Here is a 26,079-nt window from a genome sequence, read left to right as displayed (position 1 = left end):
AAAACAGTAAATTACGAGTTATCATAAAAGCTATAATCACTAATGAATACAAATAAATATAATAAAGTTTTGAAGAAAACAGATAACATTTAGTCGACAGCGACATCAGCACTTCTTTGTTATTTTCGGTTTCTTTTCAGTGTCGTCCGCATCCGCGACCTTCACGGAGGCAAATTGCTTGCTCCTCACCAGTTACCCAGCTGGAAACGATTCAAACTCGACCATGTCAGCACAACAAGCTCCGTCCCAGAAGACCATCCCCAAGCCAGTTCGTTTCCTCTTCGGTGGCTCTGCCGGGTGAGCGACCGGGATCGCCCCAGGTCCGATCGCTAGCTTATCGTGGCACGGCATCTTTAGTCGCAGCTTGTAAAACGATCCTTTTGACGGCGGTCTTGAAGTAAACACGCAGAGAAAGTCGGCAATACGTTCCATTTGCCTGAAGTGATTAGCCAGAGATGTATCTGAACAGCTCCGAATGTTGATTTGATGCCGGTCTCAGCGCAGCATGTTAATTAACGCATTTCCGTGTTCTTGATACGTAACTGGTGTTTATTTATTTCTCATTGTTGTTTCATATCTCATAAAAAGTTATATTATCGTGGTGTCAAAAGAATAAAAGAGCACGGATATAAGATAGTCCTCACTAAATTTCCCGAACAATCGCCGCTGGTTAATATGCTGACGGCCGCATTTCGTTTCGTTATTCCTCTTGCACTTTGCTGATGTGCACGCCATATCTTGTATTCGATGCAACTAAATCAAAAATTCACTAAAAAAAAAAAAAAAAAAAAACTTAATGAGAAAACTACAACTTTCTTTGACTAGTGTTTTAATTGCTAACAAATATAAGATGTTTCAACAGTTTTCTTATTTTACAGGATGGCTGCGACACTTTTTGTTCAGCCGCTGGACCTAATAAAAAACCGCATGCAGTTGAGTGGCAAGTACAACTTTCGGCGATGCTCCACCGCTTGTTATAGAATTCCACGCTGTAAAGCGTTACCATCTTTTCTTATGGTTTTATATATGGGCGTAAGTCAAACGTCTTCGTTCCCAGGAAGACATCATGCCCAAGATGTTCACTATTAGAATGTATTAATAACAAAATAAGCTCTTGATATAGTCACACACATACACACTAAAACTAAAAATATCCAACATGTCTCAATTACTTAAAAAAAAGCAATACAAAACAATAATACAAAACCAAAAATAAAACAACCGCAATTTAATGTCCTCAAGATGTCCAGTCCCAGACATTAGCCGAATGTTTTAGACTTTCCTGGGACATGTTTTATATATCAACGACAAAATTCATGTTCAAAGACCTTCTAACCAAACACACTCCCTCTCCGCAGGCGAAGGTGGCAAGTCCAAGGAGCACAAGACGAGCCTCCATGCCATACGCAGCGTCATCCAGAAGGAAGGCATCCGAGGGATGTACGCTGGGTGAGCACAAGGGGTCAGTGACCCTGCTACTGCCGTCTGCTCTTTGCTCACTATCTCTCGTGCCCGATTATCAGCAGGCCAATGGAAAACCCAAACAATTGTTGGAGGGTTTCGCGAGAAGGTACCTGGAAGATGTTTCCTGTCGCATCACACCTATCGCATCTTTCGACAGAACCCTGAGGTTCAGTTTAAGTTGTGGGACGGAAGAATATGCAGGACATACCGTATGTGGTGCCATCCGTTCGGTTGTGGTTCTATCCGAAACAAAAGTGAAATAAAACTGATGCAGCTTTCTAAAAATAAAAAAAGTGTGTTCTTTTGTTTCGAGTAACCATACTCCAAGTCTAACAGGTGTACCACAAGCTCAGTAATGGGTAGCTTTGTGATTGATGCGCCCACAATTTGACTCTTCACGGCAGCTAATGAACACCCAACGATGTCTTCAACGATGGATCCAGCTCATTAGCTAAAAAATAGTCAAGATATACAGACAGCCGTGAAACAGGCCCATTCTTTGCTCCATCCCTTCAGTGTTTGCTCGAGCATGAAACTGGCCTTGGTTGCGCGTCTCAGCAAAACTGCATCGTAATGCAAATTAGCTTCACCGAAGTTTGAATTAGAGCTCCGATCACACAACCATTACCGAGTTGCATATGGTCACTTCTGCGGTTCGCAATGGAGAGGAAGAACCAAAATGCGGCGTCAAAAAACATTCTAGCAAAGCAACTAATGCGGGTTAAGGTTCAAAACAAATTCTGATGGAAGTTGTTATGCTTCAATAAATTATACATAAGAGCAGTGGCAGATTAAGAGGGGGAAGGGGAGGTCGTCCTGATGTCCTGACTGCCCCCTGATTCATTATACACTAAAGGATACTATTAACTTAATCCAGTACCCCATGTAGTAGTCATGCTGGTCGCTAACATTCAGGCTTGTCGAGAAGGTAAGGGGCAAGCCACAAGACACCGTGAAGCCAAACCCTGCAAGAATGCTCAATATGGCAGCCTGGATTTATCCAACTGCCTTTGGCTTCGAGGAAAAGGAACCTCAAACTTCTTTTATAGCAACACAAGCTGCCCTTGCGACCAGCATCCCCTTTATCATACTTCATGTTTTTCAATCCAGTAGACAGCTGAACGGAATCGACTTTCGTTATATTTTCCTTTGTCCCTTTGGGTAAGCGTCTAGCACATATCTTCATAGAACCAAGAATATGCAGGGAGTTTTACTTTTTTTTAAGTAAGTCAAACTCAAGCCTATACATGAGCAAGGCAGTTTTGGCCTCAATCAAGAGTATAATGAAGGTCATTGCTCCGTTTCCATTGCAAAGTGTCGCAATATTTTCAGAAAGAAAGATTTGTGTGACCCTGAAACAGACATGCTACAATGTTGCCCACTTTGCAGGTTGTCAGCATTGCAAAGTGTCGCAATATTTTTAGGAAGAAAGCTCTTTATGTGACCCTGAAACAGACGTGCTACAATGTTGCCCACTTTGCAGATTGTCGGCATTACAAAGTGTCGCAGTACTTTTAAGAAGAAAGCTCTTTGTGTGGCCCTGAAACGAACGTGCTACAATGTTTCCCGCTTTGCAGGTTGTCGGCATTGGAAAGTGTCGCAATAATTTTAGGAGGAAAGCTCATTGTGTGACCCTGAAACAGACATGCTACAATGTTGCCCACTTTGCAGGTTTTCGGCATTACAAAGTGTCGCAGTACTCTTAAGAAGAAAGCTCTTTGTGTGGCCCTGAAACGAACGTGCTACAATGTTGCCCACTTTGCAGGTTGTCGGCCGGCCTACTTCGTCAGGCTTCCTACACGACGGTCCGAATGGGGGTTTACACGTCGCTCTTTGAAACCTTCAGGTGTGCAACTTCACAATACTATTCCATCTCCCGTTTATTCAAGCAGCATCCTTGACTTTGCATAATTATTTCACTTACCTTGCAGCCGACGTAAGTAGACATGAGACGAGCTCTCATTCTCAGCTATCTGAGACTGGTAATCTGGGTACAGCTGAGCAGTCTGCTTGTCTTTTCATGGTTACTTTTAGTTTGAAGTTACAAACAGTCCAACTTATTTGTCAAACCATGTATGAAACAAAGACTCCTCTAAAGAAATTAGCTACTTTTTGAACAGACTGCATAGAATGTCTTTGATTAAATTGCACAGCATGCACCTATGACAGCAGGCAAGAAAGGTGCACTTATCCTCTAGAAGTTACCATATCTTCAAATGGTACACTTTCTTGTTTATGTAAAAGCCCGCAATTGAAACGATTCGGCACTAGGGATTGATTGTCTGGATGGCATTCTTTTCCCTACAAGCCCCGTCGTACCGTAGAGAAGCTTCCCTGCAATACAGCTGGGCACATATAAGAAGCATGCCTTCCAGGTGGGCAAGCCTAAAAGAGTCATTGAGGAAATGCAAGAGACAATGACCCAGCTATTTCGTCTCTATTTAAACCGTTCGCTTGTATAACATTTTCCAAAACATAAAACCAATTGTCTGCTCGTTAAACGTTCTATGCCACATGACCACAACTTTAGATCAACCAGCAGAGAGGCACTCTATTGAAGCAAGTACTAGTAAATAATTGGCAGAACACGCACCTACTAAAAAAAAAAAGTAACAATGTTTCCTTGAGCCTACAACTACTGAAGAGTGGATGCCCAATCTGAGATGGCGTCTTCTCTTGTGCCGCAGTTCGGATGGTAAACCTCCCGGCTTCCTGACCAAGGCTTGCATCGGCATGATGGCCGGAGCCGTGGGTGCCTTCTGCGGGACGCCAGCCGAGATCTCTCTCATACGCATGACGGCGGATGGAAGGTACAGCCTCACGCTTTGTCTGAGGCAGAAGAGTGTGTTACTTGCGAGCATTCTTCGGTTGGCAGAGTTCAAAAGAAATTATGCTCTGGCAACGTAAAATTCAGCGTAAAAGACCCATTCTGAATGCATCAGAGCATGGTTGAAGTGGGCTTTTTGAATTTTCTCTAACTGGACTGCACCGATACAGAATGACATCTAGATACGAATTACTTTAATAACCTTCGTCAGTCCATACCTCAAACACGTCTTGATCTAAAGGACTGAGTTGGCTGGGCTTTGGAACCCATAGTGTGTGTATAGACTTTTGAGCATTATCCTCTCAAAGTTATAAATATTATAATATGAAATCGCAAGGACATGCATAGCTTATCTCTGTTTTAATTTAAATTTATGTAGCAGGACTTATTGCAGGAATAGGAGGAAATCTTCCCAATCAGTATTATTTTCAAGCTTCATTTTGGCATTTGGACAACTGAGAGAAAGCAGGAATAAACTAGCAGAGTTTATGTATTCAGTGCAAAGAAAGTCTACTTTAAACACGGTGCCAATTGCTTTGCCACACAAAAACAAAATTTGTTTTCAGTCCAGCATGTGTTAAAAAGCACACCACTCTATTCACTTACAGTGTCCATCACTGGAATAGAAGGTGTAGCCATCACTTATCAACTTTTCACGAGACGCATCAGGTGTATGCACTGTTGCTGCATTCTTTTCCCATTGGTGTACTCTAATAAGCTTGGTTGATTCGACTGACCTGCACGTTCTACTCGCAGGTTACCGGAAGCCGAGCGTAGGGGTTACAAGAATGTGTTTGACGCGCTTCTCCGGATGAGCAGAGAGGAAGGAGTGCTGACACTCTGGAGGGTACGCTTCACACCCTCTCCCCCTTTCCCCTGCAGCACCCTCACGTCAAGCTGTTGACCTAGTTAAGACTAGGGCCATTGAAACTTAGGGCAAACCACAGGAAACAGAGGCAACTGAAATGAGTAATCAGGATCAGCCTTTCACTAGATGGAGCCACAAGCAGCTTATCTGCTCCACTCCAGCCATTAGACACGAGATGTTATTGTGTCGCTCTCTCTTGGGTCTACTTCACACAAAGTCGGTGTGAGGAAGGACCTCGGTACTTGCGAGCACGGTGGCTTACGGTGAGCTCAATGAAAACAGCCAATTCGTCTGCACAAAAGGGATGCTGTGGAAGTCTGCTGCAACTTCCTGTTCAGCAACGATCTCCAAAAACCTGCCATAGCACACAGCAATTCAGAAGGTCATGAGCAGACAAGACCTTTACATACCTGTAAGTTCAAGCCCAATCAGGTAGAGGCAACCACAGCCATGCTTTTAGCCAGCTTGGGGTTAATAACTACATAATGAGAAAAACAATGCATAAAAATAAGGACAGGATAGTTGTAAAAAAAAAAAAAAAAGAGGTTATCTTTTTGTGGATTCAGTTTGCAGTCTAGAAGGGATCTTGAAACTTTTTCGACTTATGAATCGCTGTGGTCAATAGCACTCCAAACTAAAGCAAAAATTTGGGGGTTTTACATGCCAAACCTACGACAGGCATCTGGCACGCCCCAGCGGAGGACTGAGGATTAATTTCGACCACCTGGGGATCTTTTGACGTGCAACCGAAAGCTCGGTTACACGGCGCCTTCTAAGCAATAAGCCTCCGTCATACTGCGGGCACCTCGGTCGGGATTCGAACCCGCCACCTGGGGATCCGTAGGCCAGCGCTCTCGCCTTGGAGCCACCGAGGCGACTTCCAAACTAAAGCAGTTTTTTTTTTTTTTTAGTCATTGTGAATTTATTACAGAGGCAAAAGAAATGGACAAAATTGTTCTTACCCAGTTCCTATATCTGCATCCACAGTGTTTTAGGTGCACTACTGTGCACTCCTGTTAACCATTATCTGCCTGTTACTCGAGCGTATGTTTCACTTCTCACATTGCAATGATACTGTTGGTACTTCGCACGATGCTCCGCCATCACTTGATGCATTTTTGTTGCCATTCCCCAGGGCTGCGTACCGACGATTGGCAGAGCGATGGTCGTGAATGCTGCTCAGCTGGCATCTTACTCCCAAGCCAAGCAGTTACTACTCAACTCGGGTAAGTGCAGCACAGACGTAACTTACTGCTAGACATAAAAGAGAGCGCACTGCAAGACGCAGTTGTCACAAACACGACATCGGCGTTTTTCGTGCTTCTCTCGTACGAAGCAGTGGCAAACTCCAAATTTTACCAATCAAGTCGATGCACTAATGAGTACATTTCACGACACCAGTAATTTTAATAAAAGCGATCAGTTAATGAAGAAAATTGGTGAAGACGGACGATTTTTCTGCTTGTAATAACCGTGTTCTGCTCCATATCTCCCTCAGAACAGAGTCTTTGGAAATGACTTTTGGTAAACAATGTTAGTGCACAGGAGCGAGCTACTGCACGTTGGAAATGCTTTCCTTGTCCTAGAATTGGTGTGCGGGAATTGCAGGTGCAGACATTCTTCTCAAGAAATTAACTTGCAGCACGTCTCAACACACTTCTTGCAACCCTGCAAGATGCAGAGAGCAACATTTTAACGGAGCACTCCATGAAACAATGCTAACTGTTTATGACAGTTTGGTCAATTTCTTGATGGCATTGTGTGGTCGGACGCAGGCTACTTCAGGGACAACATCATGTGCCACTTTGCGGCCAGCATGATCAGTGGCCTCATCACCACAGCTGCCTCCATGCCAGTGGATATTGCCAAGACGAGGCAAGTGCACCTTGTTCACAGCGAGAGATACTGTAAACGACTTATTTTTCGCAGGCTCAATATTCCGCGATTTAGGTCAGAGCTGAAGTTTTGGAATAATTCGCGGGTTCTAATTTTCGCGACGCAGTGGGATCTCAATATAGGTTCCAATGTGTTATTTTACCGGAATTGTTTGCGGAACCCATTTTTCAGGAATTCTAGGCGATTTCTCTTTCAATCTTAATTTAGCACGACATTAAGCAGCTTGGGAAAAGTATGCTAGCTCTGAAGTTACTTTCACACAGAATGAAAGCAACGGCACCATTTTGTGAGTTGTGAAGAGTTGCTTAGATATAGCTGAAATTTATGTATACTCTAAACAAGTGCGAGCGAAGTGGCTGCTTGGACTCGTGACTTATTGAGAGAAAAAAAAAAAAAAAACTGGTATCTGTTGCACCGACAAAAACTGGGAGTGATGTCAGATTGGCTATGCAGACACAGATTTGAGCACTCTAGGCCAGGTGTGTGATATCACCTTTATTCTTCATTTTCTGACCAGAACGGTGCAGGTAAAGCTCCTTGGAGCACATTGCTGCAATTAGTATAGCAATTCTGTTTGTGTTTATGTATATGTCACAACTCAGTCAATTACTTGTTATCCCCTTCTCTGCTCCAGGATCCAAAACATGAAGATCATCGATGGGAAACCAGAGTACAGGGGTGCAATTGTGAGTGTTCTAGTATTTAGAAAAAAAAGTACCGTAAACTTTATTTTGCGAGCTTAACAGTTTGCATAGTGCGTGTCTTGGGGATATTTAGGTGGTGAGAAAATTCGCAACTGAGAGTGATATGCTATGTATTCGTTACCATGGGCCCATATATTTGCGTAACCAATTTTTCAGAATATTTTAAAAGTCGCAAAATTTGTGAAAATTACCTAGGTCTTTGCAATACATTGCTTACAGCACATCTAAAAAGTTTCATAATGTCTGCGTAACACTGAGTACACCCATGTGTAACTCACTCAGATGACAGTTGAGCAACCCCAGTGTCGGAGCGTGGGACACGGGTATTTTCCTGTCAATATCACAATGGAGTTTTGCAAGGGCAGTTTAAGCGCAGCGTCACAAAGGTTACGGAGCAACGCAGGTTATGGCCATTTCAAGAACGTCTAGGGCATGCTGGCTTGTTGGGTAACAATGCGCTAACCGAACCTTATAAGCAGGAACAACGATGTATAGTAAAGTACATAATCATTTCCATATACTAGAAGTAGTCATTTGCATATAGAGTACTTCAAGATTGAACTGCGGTAGTGTATTTCTTTTTCTGGCCAAAACCATTTTGGCACGAAACTGCCGTGCCGATTGGCACGATTTGAATAGCCATGTGTGCATTAGATATGCTCTTAACCTACCGTCCTATACCATGGGATATAAGCAGCGTAATGCTAGCTTCATTGAGTGTTATTGCTTTGTGTACTCTTATTTACTCTGCCCTCTGTACTCCACTTTTGGAAAGTGAGGTTGAAATAAGAGAATAAATTACAAGAAACAAAGTGTATGTTGGTGCACACGCAAGATATTTTGCGATACCACATACAAACCAAAGTTTCGGGGATGAACTGGGTAAACACAGGCATTTTTGTCTCGTTATTATCGACAACTAACACCATGGACGATTTTTGGGAGGAACGGAGGTGCCCATATTAAAGATGTATTACTGTATTTACTCGCACAATGAACGCACTCGCGTAATGAATGCACCACCCAAGTCGGTTCTCAAAATTTTGACTTCTTTTTTTTTCACTCGCATATTAAACGCACCCCCAACTCGGACATCAAAATTTTGACGTGCGCAAAATGAACGCACATTTCTATCCTGGTGCAGCGAGGTCGCGAATGCATGGGCAGCGTGGGCGAACAAAACGACTTGCAAAAGGCCTTAAAAAAATAAAAAAAGATCCAACGGAAGCAAGAAAAAAAAACATGGAGAGGAGCTTTTTTTTTTTTGCACAGCGCAGTCTGGACTTTGAGGTCGCAAGGAGATAAGAAAGATAAGCGGAGAAACCCTCGCCTAAGCAACGCCTAAGCAGACAAAACAGTTTGCTAAAGGCGGCAAAAAAAAAACAACAACCTACGGAACTAAGAAAAAAAAACAAAAAAAACAAGCTTTTTTTTTTTTTTTCTTTTTGCACAGTTTAGTTTGGTTACGGGGTCGCGCGCCGCGTGCAAAGAGGTAAGAAGTTACGTAGATTTTTCAGGATAAAAGGTCCGTTCATTATGCGAGTAAATACGGACGCAAAAATTTTATTTAGCGTAATGAACTTTGCATCGATTTTTCGGAAAAAAAAATGTGTGTTCATTCTGCGACTAAACATGGAACTCTATCACATTTTCCAATCAACCTTCAGAGTTCCCGCTTTTGGTACCGCCTCATTAAGGCAGCATGCGTTAAGCCAGAGTCGCTCTTGTAGAAACAGACTTCTGACAGGAGCAAATGTGCCAGATAAGAACCAGGTTTACACTCACAATACTTTTATGAACAATCAATATACAGTTCAATAACTAACGTGACTAGACGCAGTCGTTGCCGCCGCCTCGAAGCACCGGTGACAGATAGCGCCGCCGTGTTGAAGGCTAGGCTAGGTGGCGCGAGTTGTCGCCCGATTAAATGAGGTCAGCCGAATCCATCCGTCCATCCATTGCAGGACGTGCTCGCCAAGGTGGTGCGCAACGAGGGGTTCTTCAGCCTGTGGAAGGGCTTCACGCCGTACTATGCCCGGCTCGGTCCCCACACTGTGCTCACCTTCATCTTCCTGGAGCAGATGAACATGTTCTACTACCGCAACATCCTCGGGGACAGTTCTGGCCGGGGAGGACTCTGAAGCGGGACCTTGACACAGTGCCCGTCACCAAACGTCTTTCGCTGCCGACAATGCTGCGGTTTACTGTCGCCTCCGATTCCTTGTATCATAGTCCGTCTGTAGGGGAGAGGGAACTTTACGGGGGCATATGGAAACTCTGTTGCGGTCGAAAATCACAAATCAATTAAACGTGAAATGCCCCTTACGTCTCGACAACAATGACTCGATCTGATATTTCCTTTTCATGCTTAAATGTGCGCTGTGTGGCGTAGTTAGGCCAAATGCAACGTTGGTGCCTGCGTGCGTTTTAAGCGCCAAACATTAGATTCAACCGCCGCTTTGAATGAGCCCTTTCAGTTGAGGTAGTATAGTACTCAGATGGCTGTTCGGACGCAAAACAAACAAGAAAAATGAGTCATCACATGCTTGTGCTAAATGTGCCGTGCTCCACCATAATATCCAGCGTCATAGCTCATCCCAGGGTCATCGCCCACCCCACCTTTTGGGCAAATGCAACTTTAAAAAAAACAAAAAAACATGGAGTGATTGCTTGCCTTTACCAATGCCCCAACGCTGACTCTCTGACCCGCAAACATTCATTCTATCCGAATGATGAGGCCGTCCAGTTGCAGGACGTCCGTGAAAAAGTACCGTGTTTTCCGGGCTACAGTCCGCAGATTATACATGTTTAAAAGTTGAAATTTCTGGCTGAAAAACATAATTCCTATACAGGAATTATGTTTTTCAAGATCGTTTATTATGACGAGACGTGACGAATTTTGTGCACGAAAGTGTATGTTAATGATGATTTATGCACATTATAGGCTTTATTGTGAGCAAAAAAGCAGACATTTGTAAACTTGTGCCGTCTATGAGAAGATTTTCGTGTCGACTAAGCACAAGGTGCGGACTATGCACCGGGTGCGGGGTGTGCACTGGGTGCGGGCTATGCACCGGGTGCGGGCTATCTAAGCAAAATCTTTAATTTTTGACCCCAAATTTCCCCCTGCGGATTATACACCGGGTGCGGACTATAGTCCGGAAAATATGGTAAAAAGAAAAAGAAAAAGACACTCCTTTGTTTAAGCATTTCCTCCCCGAACTCCGTGACCCTGAAGTCGTAGTACATGCGTGCGAAAGGAAAACAATAGAGGTAACAAAATGAAACTTTGTTTTGCTTACAAAAAATTTGTTCAGGGAAAAAAAAAAGAAGAGAAGGCAGGAAGATAACACAAGCAGTAACCTATTCAGGGATCACAAGGTCAGTGAACGCTCCATATCCCAGAATGTAAACGCGGAGCGTAAGCTTCAAAGTCCATCTCCACCAAAGTAAGGTCACCGCGAACCCACTCCTTTTTCCGGAACGTCGCGACTCCGGTTGGTAAGGTTGCGCAATGTCTAAGCCAAAGCCAAAGGGAACACAATTTTTGCTGGAACACCGCACACAGACGTTTGTAGAGCGTCCCATTTCAAGCTTCGTGCTCGTGGCGCCGTCCACGGCACGCAGCAATGCCGCCTCGATCCGCGTTAATAGCATGCTGTGCACGGACGCACACATTTACGCACCAAACAAGAAAGTTGCGCACGAGCCGGCTTTTTGCGATTCAGAAGCTGCCCGACTTGGCCGGCGCCAAAATATTTGCCAACATGATCACCGACTTTTCCACTTTCCCAGCATCGCTAATTGCCACTTCTTTCGTCCGCTCACTCGTTGCGCCTGGTTGGTTTTTCTATCTTCTTTTTGATATTTTTAAATGCAAAAGCATTAACTGTCCCATAGAGCAAAGCCAACGCCATCTGTAACTGAAAAAAAAGAAAAGTGAAAGAAATGCTCATTCTTTTATTGGCTGAGCAAAACGACTCCTAGATAGCCATTGGCGGCCACTTCATGAGAATGCGCGCTCGGCAACCTTGGCAGTAACGAAATCTGGCCGTCCACGCCAGTACACCACAGACAAACTAAAGGAGCGTAAGAACGACGTTCATGCTTTCGCGTTCACAACTAAAAAAATGCTTAACCCTCAAAAAAATTTTTTTTTTTTATTAACAAGGAGAACATTGTGGTGGTAGAAATGTGCATTGACGGAACCAACGTTCGCTTTGTATGCTGATCGGCAGTGTTCATTCCACGTATGCAAGCAACGGACTTTGCGATAGTAAAACATTCTTTAATAAGCATTCTTGCATAAAACAACTGAACTAATTCGAGTTTGGAATTCAATATGTACCTCTTGTGCAGCCGCGATAGATACGTACATAAAAAAAGGCATATTTTTTAGCTTTTTGCAAACTTTTTATGCTTACCCGCCGAGACATGGCCCACCCCACTTTTTTTTTAATGAATTTCAGGCGGCAGGGGGGTGGGCGATGACTCGGGATATTACGGTATACATGTTTTGAGGGGTGACCGGTGGCCGAGTGTGTTAGCGCACTGCAGCTCTGAGCACATGGAGTGGAAACTCGCACCGCAGAACCCAGAAATCCTGGGTTCGAGCCCCACCCCTGCCCGTTTCGATCTGGATGAGCATCGTACCGTCGTGCAATTGTGTACCACTACCGCGTGGTGCACAATCAAGACCCCAGGCTAGTGGTTGTACTGCACTGGTTAAATTTCTGGGAGCTGACTGTACACAACCTTTTGTAGCAGATGGCGGAGAGGACCAAAGGCAACGCAAGCGAATAAGCAAGGGCAGGTGTGCGACTGCGCTTGTCTTCATCTCTTCAGTGTGCACGATGGATGCTTTGGGGGCAAAGAGGAGCGTAAAAGGGGTTCCTATAATTCATTGCGTGCTTCACGCAGATGTTTTTGAGGTTTTAGCAACTGGTCTATTAGGGTGTGTGAGTTTCAAGTTTGAATATGACAAAACCTTTCAAGCCTGAGTGATACAAAGTAGGCACTTTATGTAGGGCCTGTTTCATGTGTAAATTGAGATATGAGAAAATGATTCTATAAAAAAATTATTTTGAAAAGAATACTGTAAGGATTATGGATTCTTGAATTGAATAATGTATACTATACTCTGTTTATGAGCAAGTCCAATGCCCCCCCCCCCCCCCTAAACTTGTATATCTAGTCATAAATATGATGTTGGATAAAAATCTAGGTTTCAAAATTGGGCTAAATGAACATTGAAGAGCTTCGTAAGTCTGTATTTTTTTAGCAATAGCTCAATTTATGTGTCCTAAAGGTTCTAGGGAACCTAAAGTTATGATCATGTGTGGTCTTTGTTTATTCAAAATGTAATAAAGATGCATTTTGCAAATGCAAATATGCACCTTTTTTTAGCCCAAAACGGGCATACCACATGGATTAAGCTATCACCATAAAAATATCATTGTAGCTCAAAAACTTATTTAGTGCCTCTTTAATTCACCACACCTCCAAGTACAAAGTCCCAAAGGTAATATATAAAAAACATTTAAATACATTGAGTTGTGTGTATGTTGAAACAGCCAGAAGTTAGCCAGCCTCAGAGGGCATCTGGTATCTCAGCTGTAGATGAGAAATGTAGCCAGTGCCGTACTATTGCCAGCCTGGAGTCTTTAACGCGCACCACGCAGTAGCAATACACCACCACACACCGGTACGATGCTCACGCAAAATTAAACGGGCAGGGGTGAACCCAGGATCCCTGGATTCTGTCAATGGGCTGTGCAATATCACCAACCCAAAGACAAATGCACCACCATAGAAAAAGACAAAAGGGAAAATGCCACTCCTCAATGGCCATAGCCACATTCACCCCTAAGGAAGAGGCCACATAGGCATCCAAACAATGGAACACCCTAAAGCTTCCGGATGTCCTACGTTATAAATTAATCTTGCCCCAATCAGACAGACTACTGTCAAATGTTCACGTTCAATTACAAAGTGATTTTTTAAATTTTTTTAGGTTTTACAGATTTGTTATTAAAAAGCAGTGGAAGCTACACTAATGCGCTCTATGCGGATGAGTTATGCGGCCTGGCAGGTATAATGTAGGGAAATAATCGTCACGACAAGTCGATTAATTAAGTAAAATTTCTTAATTAAATTTTGTATTAGTAAATATAACCATATGGTTCAGATGAGAAACTTGCTGAGAGTCACTGAAAACCACTAAGTTAAATATGAGAAATATGTGGGGCGCGTGGGAAGCACAGTGGCGAGCTAAAGTTATCATTCGTGCAACATTTGCAATGCTGTCGGTGTGGAAAAGCGAACAATTAAAAGAGAAAAACTGCGCAGGCACGTTTTCGCAGAACCAGCATTGTACCTGTTGCATGCCCAAAACGTTCCTCAAATTCATTTATTTAGCAGTTTTTGATGACATTCAGCGAGTTTCTAATATAAATAATATCTTTACCTTCAATAATTAAAACATTTAATCAACACATTTTAGTTAATTAGCCGACATGTTATGACTATTATATTTCAATGTTATGTCCCCAAGCCCCTCCCCCCCCAAAAAAAAGCCCCATATTTACTGTTTTTTGCGAGAGGGCAGCAGATGCAAGGGCGGTTGGCCAGGTTCCAGGGGGCGTCTCAGGAGTGGAAGACGCGGAAGATGGAGGTGATGTGCCTGCGGCAGATGGGGCAGGCGTCCTGGCGCTTGAGCAGGACCCGGCCGCAGGCGGCACACGTGCACAGGTGGTGGCACGGGTGGAGCACGCAGTTGCGCTCCTCGTCCATGCACACCACGCAGTCCTTGTCCCGCCCGGTCTCCAGTACCTCGGCCGTAAGGGCGCTGCACAGCGTGTCCTGGGGAGGGGAGAGGGTCCAACTCGGCGCGTCAAATTTGGGTGTTTTACGCTCCGAACCAACGAAGGGCGTCTGGCAAGCCCCGGCGGGGGACCAAGGATTAATTTGAACCGCCCAAGGACCTTTTGACGTGCAACCGGTGCCTACAAATAATTGTTTATAGCATCGTCAAAAATGTTTTGAGCTAAAAAAAAGAATGATGCTTGAAAGAAAAAAAAAAAGGAAATATACGGGAAAAGTTAATAGTCCACGGCTACCCGACAGATGGCACCAGTGTGCTCTCTCGTCATAAGAGATCACAAGAGGCTTTAAACACTCTATCATAAGCAGTCACAAGCATGAACCAGCCTTAAGGAGAGACCCGTCTTAAGAAACAAAAATAAAAAAAGTTATTTTTAATACATTTCTTTTTATCTGTTAGTCATAAACAACATAATTTCAATGTGCTATACTCAGGAAGTGCACATTTACATAGTTACATGGATTCAAAGATTCATGTTCAGGCTGTTTTCAAGCATTTTTCGAAAATCTCTTCCCGCTTCCTCAGAATTTATTCTTCGTCACCCACGGTATCATTGCACGTCTCTTTTCATCTAGAATAAACATACGGTTCCAACATTCTTTGTGCCATATTTGTTGAAAGGGGTATCGTAAAAAAGTTGGGTAGAAACGTCGGCGATAAAGTTGAGAGTTTCTTGAAAACTACATACCGTAAAATACTGCAAAAGGGCCCACTTCTTTTAAGCGCACAGTATTAAAATTTCCCAAACTCGGCAATTCTGAAAATTATACATTAAAGGGATACTGAATTGAAACTTCGAGCTCACAAAACAAGGCTGGACGAATAGGCGGGACACTGCGAGACCCAAAGACGTCACTCATACAGCGATATCTCTAACAGATCGCTGCATTTTTGGAAAAGAAGTGCACGATTGAACATGGCCAACAAGGCCGACTTGGGTAGCTTAGTTAGTGGCTGCCACTGACCGGGCTGGCGAGGTCCGGCAGCGCCAGGGTGGGCGGGCGCCGTGCCACCAGGGCGGCGGCCCCGGCACGCCCGTGCAGGGCGGCGGCCGTGCGCCGGGCCTCCCGCTCGGGCTCCGAGAGCACCAGGGGCTCCGAGCCCGCCCGGAAGAATGCCGTCTTGGCCATGCGCTCCAGGAAAGCCCGCACCCAGGACAGTGTCTCCATCGACGTCCACCGGCACAGCTGCAGCTCCACCTGCACATCGCACGAAAACGCCGCCGATGTGGTGCGGCACCGGGGAAAGAATACGCCACGACTATGGTGCCTGGAGAAGGCTCATAAACATGTGCGACCGCACAATGTAGACTGAAAAAGCGAGTGTGATCTCTTAGATAAGAGGTGACGATTGGGGAGAAAATTGTTTTTTACTTCAAGAAAGATTTGATTCTCACCGAAGATAGCTTCAGAACTTTCTATCGTGCCAAAAATGCTATCCCTAGAGAAAGTAAAGAATGCAGGAGCATCAGTCGTCCCAAGGAAGTGTTGTGTGTTCTTGTTTGGCAGGAAAAGAGCAGAGAACATTCTTTGGGCAAAGAAAACCCAAAACGTACAAGCCACAAAAAAAAAGAAGTCTGCAAGTGGCTTCTTTGCCCACAAGTAAGTATAGACCACTTACAACGTAACCACATATAGTGCAGGACTGGGTATAACGCGGCTGACCGCCGACACCACCGGCTGACCGGCGCAGCGAGCACGCTTCCCTGTATAACACTAGATAACGGCGCTAGCCGCAAGCGGCACTCGCAGGGCAAGGAGGTTGCTCGAAGAAGCGAGGAGAAGCAAAGAGAGAGGCTTCAGTTACCATAGCGACGGAGGGGCGCACGCAAGTGTCGTTCACGACACAAGGAGTTGGAGCAAGCCCAACTTTCCCCCGCTGCGTTGGAAACAACCGCAACGACAGACCAATCACAGGACGAGGAGAACTGGTCGCGCGCGTTGCATGCCGGTCGCAGGCCGGCTTCTTTTGTCTGTAAACATGGCGTCGGTGGTGATCGTCGATGTGGACGGCGTGGTGGAAGCTCATCGTTCCGCGTAAAAGCACTATCCTTGACTGTGAATTTTCGTTGCGTGTCGCTATGATACCCCTGCATGTACTAGAAGGGAAGATCCACCTACTCGTGCGACGATGTCGTGGCGGCACTCTCAAAACAGGAGAAACGCCCGTGTCATCATGTTTGTTGACTTCGACTACAGTGGTGCTTTCTAAGCATTTGTGTTTTCGAACATCGCCCGGATTTCTTATTTAAAGCCTTTCACGCGTGTGCTCAAGTTCAAGGTATTACTGGCGCGTACCGTATAAAGGATGCGATTTTCAAGCGTTTTCATCACTGGAGAAAAATTATTAGGGTTAGCAATCCTGAACACTCGCAACGTCCGTCCGCAACGCCGTTAAAAGGCTGCGCCAGGCAAAAGTCACTCATTTCTTTCAAAATCTGTGACATACTGGAGAGAGAAGTGTACTAGTCTGGTGCGATAAAAACTTTCCTCAGACGAAGTTTTATTTTTTATCTAACATAAAATAAATTGTTTTACAAAGGTAAGTTGTCTCACGGCATGTATTTTGGCCTGAAAAATTGATGTTTTGGTTATAGCGCGGTACCGCTTATAATGCGGATTTTCGCAACTCCCGTGACATGGTCTACATTACATCGAGGAGACTGAATTCGATCCCCTGGGGTGGTGTAACTTGCACCAGCATGAGTTTCCGCACCTCAATCTTGTAGCGCAGTTCATGCATATGTCATCCCAGCATCAAGTGCACCAACGGAGCAAGACTTCTCATTAGCGGGTATTCATTTAAGAGACGTGAACAAGTCTGAATCCGTCCTTGTTGACAATATTCTGTTTTTTTTTTTTTTTTGTTCTTTTTTTTCACAACAACCTTGACAAGTGAAACACTGCGTGTGTATAAATTTTCTTTTTCTCGACAGTTGGCACTGGGTTGTTTTTAAGTATATGGCTCCGAACATGCAGTTGAAGGTTCGTGTTTAAGACTGAACCGATAAGAGGTGTTGCCATTACTGAATATTGTGAACTTTTCCCTGTGGTGTACTCGTGCCTTATCATATATAGTACACAAGTACTTTGCTGCGGTAAGTGAGCACTTTTCCTATCAGACTTTTTCATTGTTTGGCCTAAATAAAATGACAAATTGTTATTAGTATGTCCCTTGTTAATTTTTATGTTTATAAAATATGTGTCTGCTTGAAGTGGGTTTTACAAAGCGAGACGAAAAATAAATATTAAAATTTCCTTCCTTTTGAGCACGTCTTCTGGACAGAGTGTCAGTGTCACAGACTGCAATCATCCTTCCAGCGATGAGAAGTGTCTCTGGAAGGATGATCACTTATTTTATAAATACAACTTTCACCATATTCGGACATGAAGTTCTTTGCACAAAGGTAAGCAGATGGCTTATAGCATATGCCCATAAACATGTCGTCTTTGTCTTACATGTTTACTCTTTCTTCAATATTGACCCACACCAACACGCTCTTTGTCCGTTATAATAGAATACCATTCAGACACTTTTTAAAATTTTTTATTCATTATTGATTTCATGATGTAAAATGGATGCGCAAATTGAGGATGAGATGTGGTTCCGAATTTCGCGAATGCGGTTTGAATGCAGATACAAAGTCTGCGGATGCGGATCGGATTCAGATGCAATTACTTAAGAACATTGTGGATGCGGTTCGGATGCGGATACGAAGTCTGCGGATGTGGATCGGATTTGGATGCAATTATTTAAGGGAGGACATGACCTTGGAATTAAAAATTTTCAGAAAAAAATGTTTTTTTTTTTCTTCAAAAAGTATATTTTTATGTTTATTAACTTGCAAAGAATGGTTTCAGAAAATATAATTTTTATAGATGCAAGATTTATCTCACAATAAATTATTTTCGACATGGCGGCAGCCCTTTGAGTCAGCAGGAAGCAGGTTTTGCGTGTTTTTTATTTAGTGCTGCTTCATACTAGTTTAACGTAGCCAGAACATCTCACCCTCATTAGAAGCGCCATCTACTCTAGATTTAGCCCGTAGAAACTTTCAAAGTTTAGAAGTATCAATGGCCAGGAGAACCCTTTACATCCAAACAGAAGAAATCCTGAACATTTGGTATGGGCAATCTTGTTGGTTGAGACCCGGAACAGGGTTTACGATTGGTCCTTCCCGGTGCCTTGATATTATGTCATCTTCAGTAACACCCTTTCTCAGTATCTTCCACTTCAGACCATATTCCTGCTTTGCTGCTCTTCCTTGGTATGATTTGCCTCTTCGTTTTTGCCAGTTTATCTGTCAAGGAATGCCTGCTACAAAAGTTACCTAGCTTGCCTACAAATGACACAAACTGGTAGCTATTGCCAGGGGAACAACAAAGTCTCAAAGAGGAAGGTGCTAACAATGCCCCAGGTGAATTTTACCTACCTTAGGGCTTATGCAAAAGAAAGAAACCTAAAGTTGAAACATCAAATGCATTTTTCTCAGTTCCGCTTTTTGGCAGGAAATGTGGTATGAGGAAATGTATCATTTGACATTTCGAAAGTGTAAAGATTTCATTCAGTGGTGTCCTGGACCGAAATTTCCTGAGGAACAAGTTAAGGTACCGATTATCTGAAAAAGCTAACTTCTTCATGACAAAAACTGAATATTTTAAAACACAGAAATTTGTTAAAATCTTTTGCACTTTTTGGGTGTTATTGTTTTCCTTTAGAATTGCATTTTCTACAATTCATTTTTACCTCAACTTGCACTATGGGTATTCTTAAAACAAACGTTTTGTGCATTGCAATTATTATATTTTTTTAAATACATTTCCTCCTGAAGTAACTTTTTTCTGGAGCTTTTTAAGCACTGTGTGTTGTAGAATTGGCCTACAAGACTGAAACTTTAGATGTCATCAATCCTAATGGGGTTCAATTCACCCTGAAAGTTTGAATCAATTTAAGGGAACGGTTCAAAAGTTGACCCTCCCAGGCAATGTCCCCCCTTAAGAACATTGTGGATGCGGTTTGGATGCGAATACGAAGTCTGCGGATGCGGATCAGACTCAGATGCAATTATTTAAGAACATTGTGGATGCGGTTCGGATGCGGATACGAAGTCTGCGGATGCGGATCGGATTCAATTATTTAAGAACATTGTGGATGCGGTTCGGGTGTGGATACGAAGTCTGCGTGTGAGGATACAGATGATCAAAGTGTTATCTGCGCAGGGCTCTTTATACTTAGAGGTTATATGTTTTGCTGCTTCTTTTTGTATATTAAGATGTTGCAAGTGCTATGGGCCCACTGGGACCACCCTTTCCTTTAAATTATGATATTAACTCTATAACGCATTGCCTTTTAAATTTAACTTATTCCAGGATCGGAAGGAATGCAACACCTTCAATGGTCATTTTAGCATTATATTTCTCTGGTGGCTTTAAGTGACACAAAGTCAAAATTTGGGATCATTCAAAGGAAGAACTCGGTGCTCAAAGGAATGATTGTCTCGGCTTGAAAAAACGTGGTGCCTACCTCTGGCATGGCGTAAACAGGGAAGAGGAAGCGCATGCCGAGACAGCGCTCCTTGCCCGAGGCCCGCTCAAAGATGGCGTCCACGCCCAGACGCATGGTGCTGGTTGTCAGCACGGCCGAGGGCCGGCAGCACTGGGTCACCGCCTCCATCAGCTCCACCTTGGAACCCAGTTCTTCGCTGATGCATTCCAGTACAAGCTCTGCCTCCTGGGAGGGCACAAAGACAGCCTTCAAACCACGCTCCATGCAGTCCACTCGATAAGTTAAGCTTTCGGTGTTGACACTCTATTCCGATTTGTTTGTGGGTGCCACGCTGCCCCGTGCAGATGGGGCACAGCTGGCCAGTGTTACGATTTAGAAATGCGACTTCCTATCCTTTAGATGTGCTAAGCTAAGGCGATATTGTATTGTTTTGTCGCAGACTGTTTTTAGAGCGGAGCTGTTAAGGGGCTAGTTTCCCCAAGATTGTGTTCGCCAGAAAATAAATGTCGACCCAACACTCCAGACAGCTACCGCCATCTATGAGCAACTGTCGCTCATAGATGGCGGCAACCTTTCCAGCCTTTCCCCTCTGGCTTCCCGACTTGCAGCCGGCCATTACTTTATTCCCACCATAGTACAGCTTCGCTGGCCTTCCTTCTTTACCAGAGTGGAAAGGCTGAAAGTTTTTGTTTCCAGATTTCTGGAGGACGGAAAAGCATTTTTCGTGATTTATGATAAAGCTTTGGATGACAGGCAACAATGATGTCAAGCAACACGATAGCTGAAGTGCCGCTATTCGGAAGCTTTGCTTATTTATAGCGGTTTAAATGCGGCAAACAAAGTGCAATGCAACTACCGTGGACAAGCAATTCCTGTTGTTGTTGTTTCCTATTTTTTTTTCTCACAACTGAAAGCTTTTCAAAATCTGTTAAATCAAGGTTTAAATGTTAGTACGAGTTTGAAATGGTGATTGTGTTTCCGCTGAAAATGAATAATTTGGACAGTGCCATACGAGTGCCACCCTGGGAGCATCTTTCAGTAATAATCGCGCAACCCAACGTTGGGTACAATGCCCATTCACATATATATACTGACACACCGGCCGGAGACGCGCTCTAGGCATTCAGATGGTGAACCGGGCTAAGAGCGACAAACGGGTGCCGGAAGGCTCACCCTGACGGCATCCTCCAGGCGACTCATGCAGTAGACAGAGCCCACAAGGCCGGGCTGCTGTAGCAGGCCGCACTCTCGCAGCACCTTGCGGTCCTCGGCCAGGCGGGGCTGCACCCGGTCCAGGGCCTCAGCCGCCGCGTCGAACACCCGCACCTCGTGGCCATGGTACGCCAGCTCCCCGGCCACATTCACCCCCAGTCCGCCGCAGCCCAGCACCGCCACACGCACCATGCCTTCTCAGCGCCGACCCCTGCATCGCAGCAAAATGAATCGATGGGTTCCAACAGTTTAAGAAACGCGAGGTGTGGCTTCTTAAAGTCAAGTTTTTTGTTTCTCAATTCGTTCGTCGGCGTAAATATTCTTATTGGCCTATCTCATTGGCTGAGGAGCAATATGATAAGAAGCTCGGGACGATCCTGCATTTCTTTAGGTCCGTTTCACACACTTGCATTTCCTTGGGGCCGAGCTCTTGCGATCTTTTACGATGAGAGAACACACCGGCAAGCTGGCGCCACCTGTGAGGCAACCCTGGAACTGCATTTCACTGAAGCAATGGTTTAGCACATAGTGTGCACACATAAGGAGCACCAGGCAGGATGCATATGCTTGCAACTGCATGCACAATTAAGCTTATTCACTTCCATCATTCACTCTGGTGATTTAACTGTGCTCAATCAGAATTTTTTCACCCTCTCTGCAGTCTTGTACACGTTACTAAAAAAAAAGTAATCGATTAAAATTACTATTACTCTTGGCTAAAAAGTATTTGATTAGATTACTTGATTACTCGACGGCAAAAGTAATTGGACATTACTTAAGGAAGTAATTGTTACTTTTCCGATTACTTTATTGTGTGAAGACACATCGTTAGCGCTCATAACAATGAACTACTTCCGACCTATATTGCACTGCATTTGCATTTGCTATATTGCATTTGCACAAGTATTGAAGAAGAAAAACTGACTCCCTCTTCGTGGTCGTTGCACCTTCACAGTGCGGACACAAGCATAGAATTCGTTTGAAGACGTTTAATGATTTGGGCGTTCGCCAGTGTGTGTGTGTGTGGGGGGGGGGGGGGGGGGGGGGGGGGGGGGGGGAGCGGAGGGGGTTCTAGATCTTGTCAAGTTTGAGCAAGGGTTGTCGCTCAAAGTTTGCGTCGCTCATTTTATTATTCGCATGTGGATGAGCTCGCATGTTATACAAAAGAGCAGCAGCTCCAGGATTCGAAACGGATCATGTGTAGTATCCATTAGCGGAAAAGATCGCCCCGACCACTTCTCAACTCGAAACATTGCTTGTCACAAAGACCACGTAGGGAAAATGTTTCAACTGCCTTTGTTATATTTTGCATCCGCTTTAGGCATTCTTCGGTTCTGGTTCTCCTAGGCCGGGGCTGCGTGTAAGTACCCTAAGCAGGATTTTTTTTATTTTTTATTTCTGTGTGTGCGTGCGTGAGGAGGCTAGTTTGAACGAAGGACTCAGAAAGCTACATTCTGCATCCTCAAACATCGCCCTGAATGGCCTTTGTCATGCACTGTGGCTTTCCTGGGGCTTCCCACTCCCAGTCCCAGCTCGAAAAAAAACAAAAAAACGGACATTCCACAGAAACTGTAGATAGAAAGAGATTGACCTCGTTTCCTACAGCTCCGCAAAAATCTTTCTTTTTATGAAAGGACAAAAATTAATTTTTGTCCTTTCATAAAAAAAGGCGTGTTCCGGGGGGGGGGGGGGGGGGGGGGGGTCCCGTGGGCAAATTGTAACGGTTACAAGTAATTTTATTACTTCAAAAAGTAATCAGATTACTCTTGTGATTACTGCCTAATAAAAGTAATCGACTGATTACAAAATTACTCCAAAAAGTAATCGATTACAAGTAATTTGAATACTTGTAATGCGTATACGGTACAAGTCTGCCTCTCTGGTTGTACCAGTAGGACCAGCAGCAACCAGTACTGGGCAGCACTGTCATCGGAGGTGCACCGAAGTAATTACACTATACTTCGTTTCAGCTTCGGTCCAGACGCAGCCAAAGCTACAAGCGCGAGCTCCGGGCTTTCAGCATCCCTGCCAAGCACGCGCGCTCGTGCAGTGCAAGCACTGTTCTGGGCCACATGCTCGCGCTTGTAGCATCGGCTGCGTCTGGACCGAAGCTGAAACGAAGTATATCAACACAATTTGCCAGGGTCAGAAATTTGCTAAAATCCTGCGCTTATAAAGCGCGCGTTAGTTGACAAGCGCTGTTAGATAATCGAGCACTCGTCTAAACACTCACGCGGCTGAGGCCAGTCCTCCTCTCAAGGTAATGAGCTAACGATCACTTTCGAAGTTGGTCGCGAACTTGACACAGCACAGTCAGCACAGTCAAGCCGTCGAGCCCCGCCCAGAGTCGAACACTTGCGACGCGACGCTTCAACAAGCTCAGAGAATTCGTGCGATATCTCACGCACCTGTAAGAATACGGGGAAATTGATTCGCGGTAACGGGTGATGTGTTTCGACACAGTCGCTATGACAACTGCGGTAACCACACGGTCCAAAACATACCCGTGCGTTTTGGCGCTCCCACGCGACCATATCGTGCGCCTCTGCTGGATGCCCACTCCGTCCACAGGCGACCATGTCGCCACACACATTGGAGTGCTCGTCTTTCACTATCGCATAAACAGCACGAATGTCACACTATCAACACTATTTCATAACTGATCCAACGACAAACCGCGATAGAAATGATCACGATCCCGGATGCGAATTTTGCGCCCCGCGCGTGCGCGCACCGCCCCATTTGTGTGAGAGTGTGTTTTTAGTTTTACTGTTTTTGCTGTAGCTGGCTGCGGCGCTTGCTCCTTTGCTCTTTCAGCGCCATGTTAGGCTTAGCTGCACTTCTTGTTTCTGTTCTTGTTTCGGTTTCTACAGTATTTGCACCAACCGATCGTGTGTGCGTGTGGGTGGAAGCTATTACTAAATTATCAGATTTCACAGATGAACCAAGGCGTCTTCGTATTCTCGAATTTCGCTACTTCTGCTCAAATAGATTAATAAATTTTCTTTTAGAGCGCAACTCTTAGGCGCCAGTTTCCGGCTTGAGCGGCGTCGGCGTAACCGCGCGGTGCATTATGGGTAAATTTCCCAGCCATATTTAGCGGAAAAAATTTCCCGACTAAATTAGTGAAAAAAATTCTAAATTTAGCAAAAAAATTTCCCCGCCAAATTTAGAAAAAAAATTTCCCCGCTAAATTTAGCGAAAAAATTTTCATGCTAAATTTAAGCGAAAAATATTTCCGCTAAATTTAGCGGAAAAATTTCCCTGCTAAATTTAGTGGGAAAATTTTCCCCTAAATGGGGGGGAAGGAGGGGGCGGGGCATAGCCTCCTCTCCATACCTTCCCCTCCTCCTCCTCCTCAAGAGCTGCGCTCTATTTTGGCGTCACAGGGGATTGTAAACGTCTTTCATTTTTTAATCAAAAACGTAACTCTCTAAAAGAAAAAAAGAAAAGTATATTGATGGCATTGCTGTGCAGACGAAGAATGCCATGGGAGATTTAAAAATTTTACCAGTTTACTGTTAGGACCTTAGTTTACTGTGCTCTTGTTTTGATTATAACTATTGGTGCTGAGCGCCCAAGAAAATGTGACAGAAAGAGAGTCGGATGGGAGATGAGACAGGGGAATCGTCACACCCTTGAAACGGCTGACCAACTACGCGCCGTCTAAATTTCCGTACAACCCCAATTTTAGAGGAGACAACTTCCGAAACGGCCGTACCGCCCAAGGATATGACAAGGGCGGATCCAGACCTCCATTTTAGGGGGGGGGGGCGGTTCCTCGGTGTAAAACGGTGGGGGGGGGAGTGTTTATATTTTTTGTGGAGTTATCGTTTTTACTAAACTCTGATAACATAATATAGATCTTGAGAGCTTTTGTATCCGTTTACCTGTCGGGGATGAACTATTTGAATTAAAACCTTTCGGGTGACCACGCTAGAGGTAAGTATCTCGAAAATTGTGGTGGCACTATCCTTTCCATAACGCAAGGAATTTGTAGTTCATAGGAAACGGGATTACTCCATTCGCGTGGCAGCGCGCTAGAAATATAAAAAGAAGTTTAACTACTGGGGATGAATGTTTGGTGCTATAGCGGCTGTGACAATTGCAGACAGTGTAACTTGATGGCTCAGATATCCCCGGTGGGGCTACAACTTTTGGGCTCCTTTTGCCTTGAATATTTATATATTCTCGTTACACCCGCAGAGCATGTACGGAGAGCCAACCTTTGCCAACTATACGGAGGAAGCTCATGCAGCTAATGACAATGCGAAAAACGTTTTAATCTATAACTCCGCTGTTCTTTGAGATTAAGCTTGGCTAGTTAGAACTTTATATTCAGTGCCAAAATGCAGAACGTGGTTTTAAAACATACTTTTCATTGACATTGCCTTGGCAGACATTCTGGTTGAAGCTAGTGCTCAACTGCTGGGGCAACGGGAAGAGCGGCTTAAATCAATGGAGCGAGTATGTTGCAAACAAGCAATAAAAATGGCCTGGCAGCTTCGACGCTGCTTGCAGCGTCAAAACACTGTTGACGCAGCAAGCGAAACGAACGCTGCCAGGCAAGTTCGTCGGCTGTTCGCCGTATATTTGGAATGTCCAGAGCGCAGCACATGCGGCATTGCCAACCCAAACTCGTGTTTTCACGTGTTCTGGGTTCAACTCGAGAGAACGAAAGCGAAGAATTGTTGAATATTTTTGAAAGCATGTTGCAGTT

At 44.4% G+C, this 26,079-nt stretch overlaps 2 protein-coding genes across 5 annotated transcripts; one reads left to right on the top strand and one right to left on the bottom strand.

The window, feature by feature from the left end:
* The first annotated feature begins 103 nt into the window (after positions 1–103).
* Positions 104–10,084, top strand: LOC8053013 (mitochondrial 2-oxoglutarate/malate carrier protein). Of its 2 annotated transcripts, none has more exons than XM_029970379.4 (10): positions 104–297; positions 879–940; positions 1,359–1,449; positions 3,230–3,310; positions 4,152–4,274; positions 5,048–5,138; positions 6,295–6,385; positions 6,935–7,034; positions 7,690–7,741; positions 9,724–10,084. In XM_029970379.4, exons 1-10 carry the CDS (start codon positions 224–226, stop codon positions 9,898–9,900), a joined length of 942 nt encoding a protein of 313 aa, XP_029826239.2. In that variant the 5' UTR covers positions 104–223; the 3' UTR covers positions 9,901–10,084. The 2 variants fall into 2 exon arrangements, with proteins under 2 accessions (XP_029826239.2, XP_029826238.2); XM_029970378.4 differs by having other exon boundaries at positions 122–320.
* Positions 9,534–24,136, bottom strand: LOC8053014 (L-carnitine dehydrogenase). 3 transcript variants are annotated; one of them, XM_029970377.3, is made up of 7 exons: positions 23,864–24,020; positions 23,593–23,767; positions 21,321–21,570; positions 20,166–20,372; positions 15,608–15,841; positions 14,347–14,620; positions 9,534–9,996 (listed from the first exon to the last, which is right to left on the bottom strand). In XM_029970377.3, the coding sequence occupies exons 3-6, from the start codon at positions 21,549–21,551 to the stop codon at positions 14,405–14,407; spliced, it is 888 nt and encodes a 295-aa protein (XP_029826237.2). In that variant the 5' UTR covers positions 21,552–21,570; positions 23,593–23,767; positions 23,864–24,020; the 3' UTR covers positions 9,534–9,996; positions 14,347–14,404. The 3 variants fall into 3 exon arrangements, with proteins under 3 accessions (XP_029826237.2, XP_029826236.2, XP_042146585.1); XM_029970376.3 differs by lacking the exon at positions 23,593–23,767 and having other exon boundaries at positions 23,864–24,136; XM_042290651.1 differs by lacking the exon at positions 23,593–23,767 and having other exon boundaries at positions 23,768–24,020.
* Positions 24,137–26,079: the final 1,943 nt, after the last annotated feature.

Source organism: Ixodes scapularis, unplaced genomic scaffold, assembly GCF_016920785.2.
Source record: "Ixodes scapularis isolate PalLabHiFi unplaced genomic scaffold, ASM1692078v2 PGA_scaffold1__304_contigs__length_218370807, whole genome shotgun sequence".
Taxonomy (NCBI): Eukaryota; Metazoa; Arthropoda; class Arachnida; order Ixodida; family Ixodidae; genus Ixodes; species Ixodes scapularis.
The sequence above is the reverse complement of the archived record's forward strand: the minus strand, read 5'-3'. Positions and strand labels throughout refer to the sequence as shown.

Bases quoted from the DNA above. Each gene is read 5' to 3' on its own strand.
- LOC8053013 (XM_029970379.4), top strand. From the start codon at position 224: ATGTCAGCACAACAAGCTCCGTCCCAGAAGACCATCCCCAAGCCAGTT. The intron at 1,450-3,229 runs GTGAGCACAAGG...CCCACTTTGCAG, and splicing joins ATCCGAGGGATGTACGCTGG to GTTGTCGGCCGGCCTACTTC. The intron at 4,275-5,047 runs GTACAGCCTCAC...TTCTACTCGCAG, and splicing joins CGCATGACGGCGGATGGAAG to GTTACCGGAAGCCGAGCGTA.
- LOC8053014 (XM_029970376.3), bottom strand. From the start codon at position 21,551: ATGGTGCGTGTGGCGGTGCTGGGCTGCGGCGGACTGGGGGTGAATGTG. The intron at 20,373-21,320 runs GTGAGCCTTCCG...GTGCCCTCCCAG, and splicing joins GCCTGGAGGATGCCGTCAGG to GAGGCAGAGCTTGTACTGGA. The intron at 14,621-15,607 runs GTCAGTGGCAGC...TCCCCTCCCCAG, and splicing joins TGCCGGACCTCGCCAGCCCG to GACACGCTGTGCAGCGCCCT.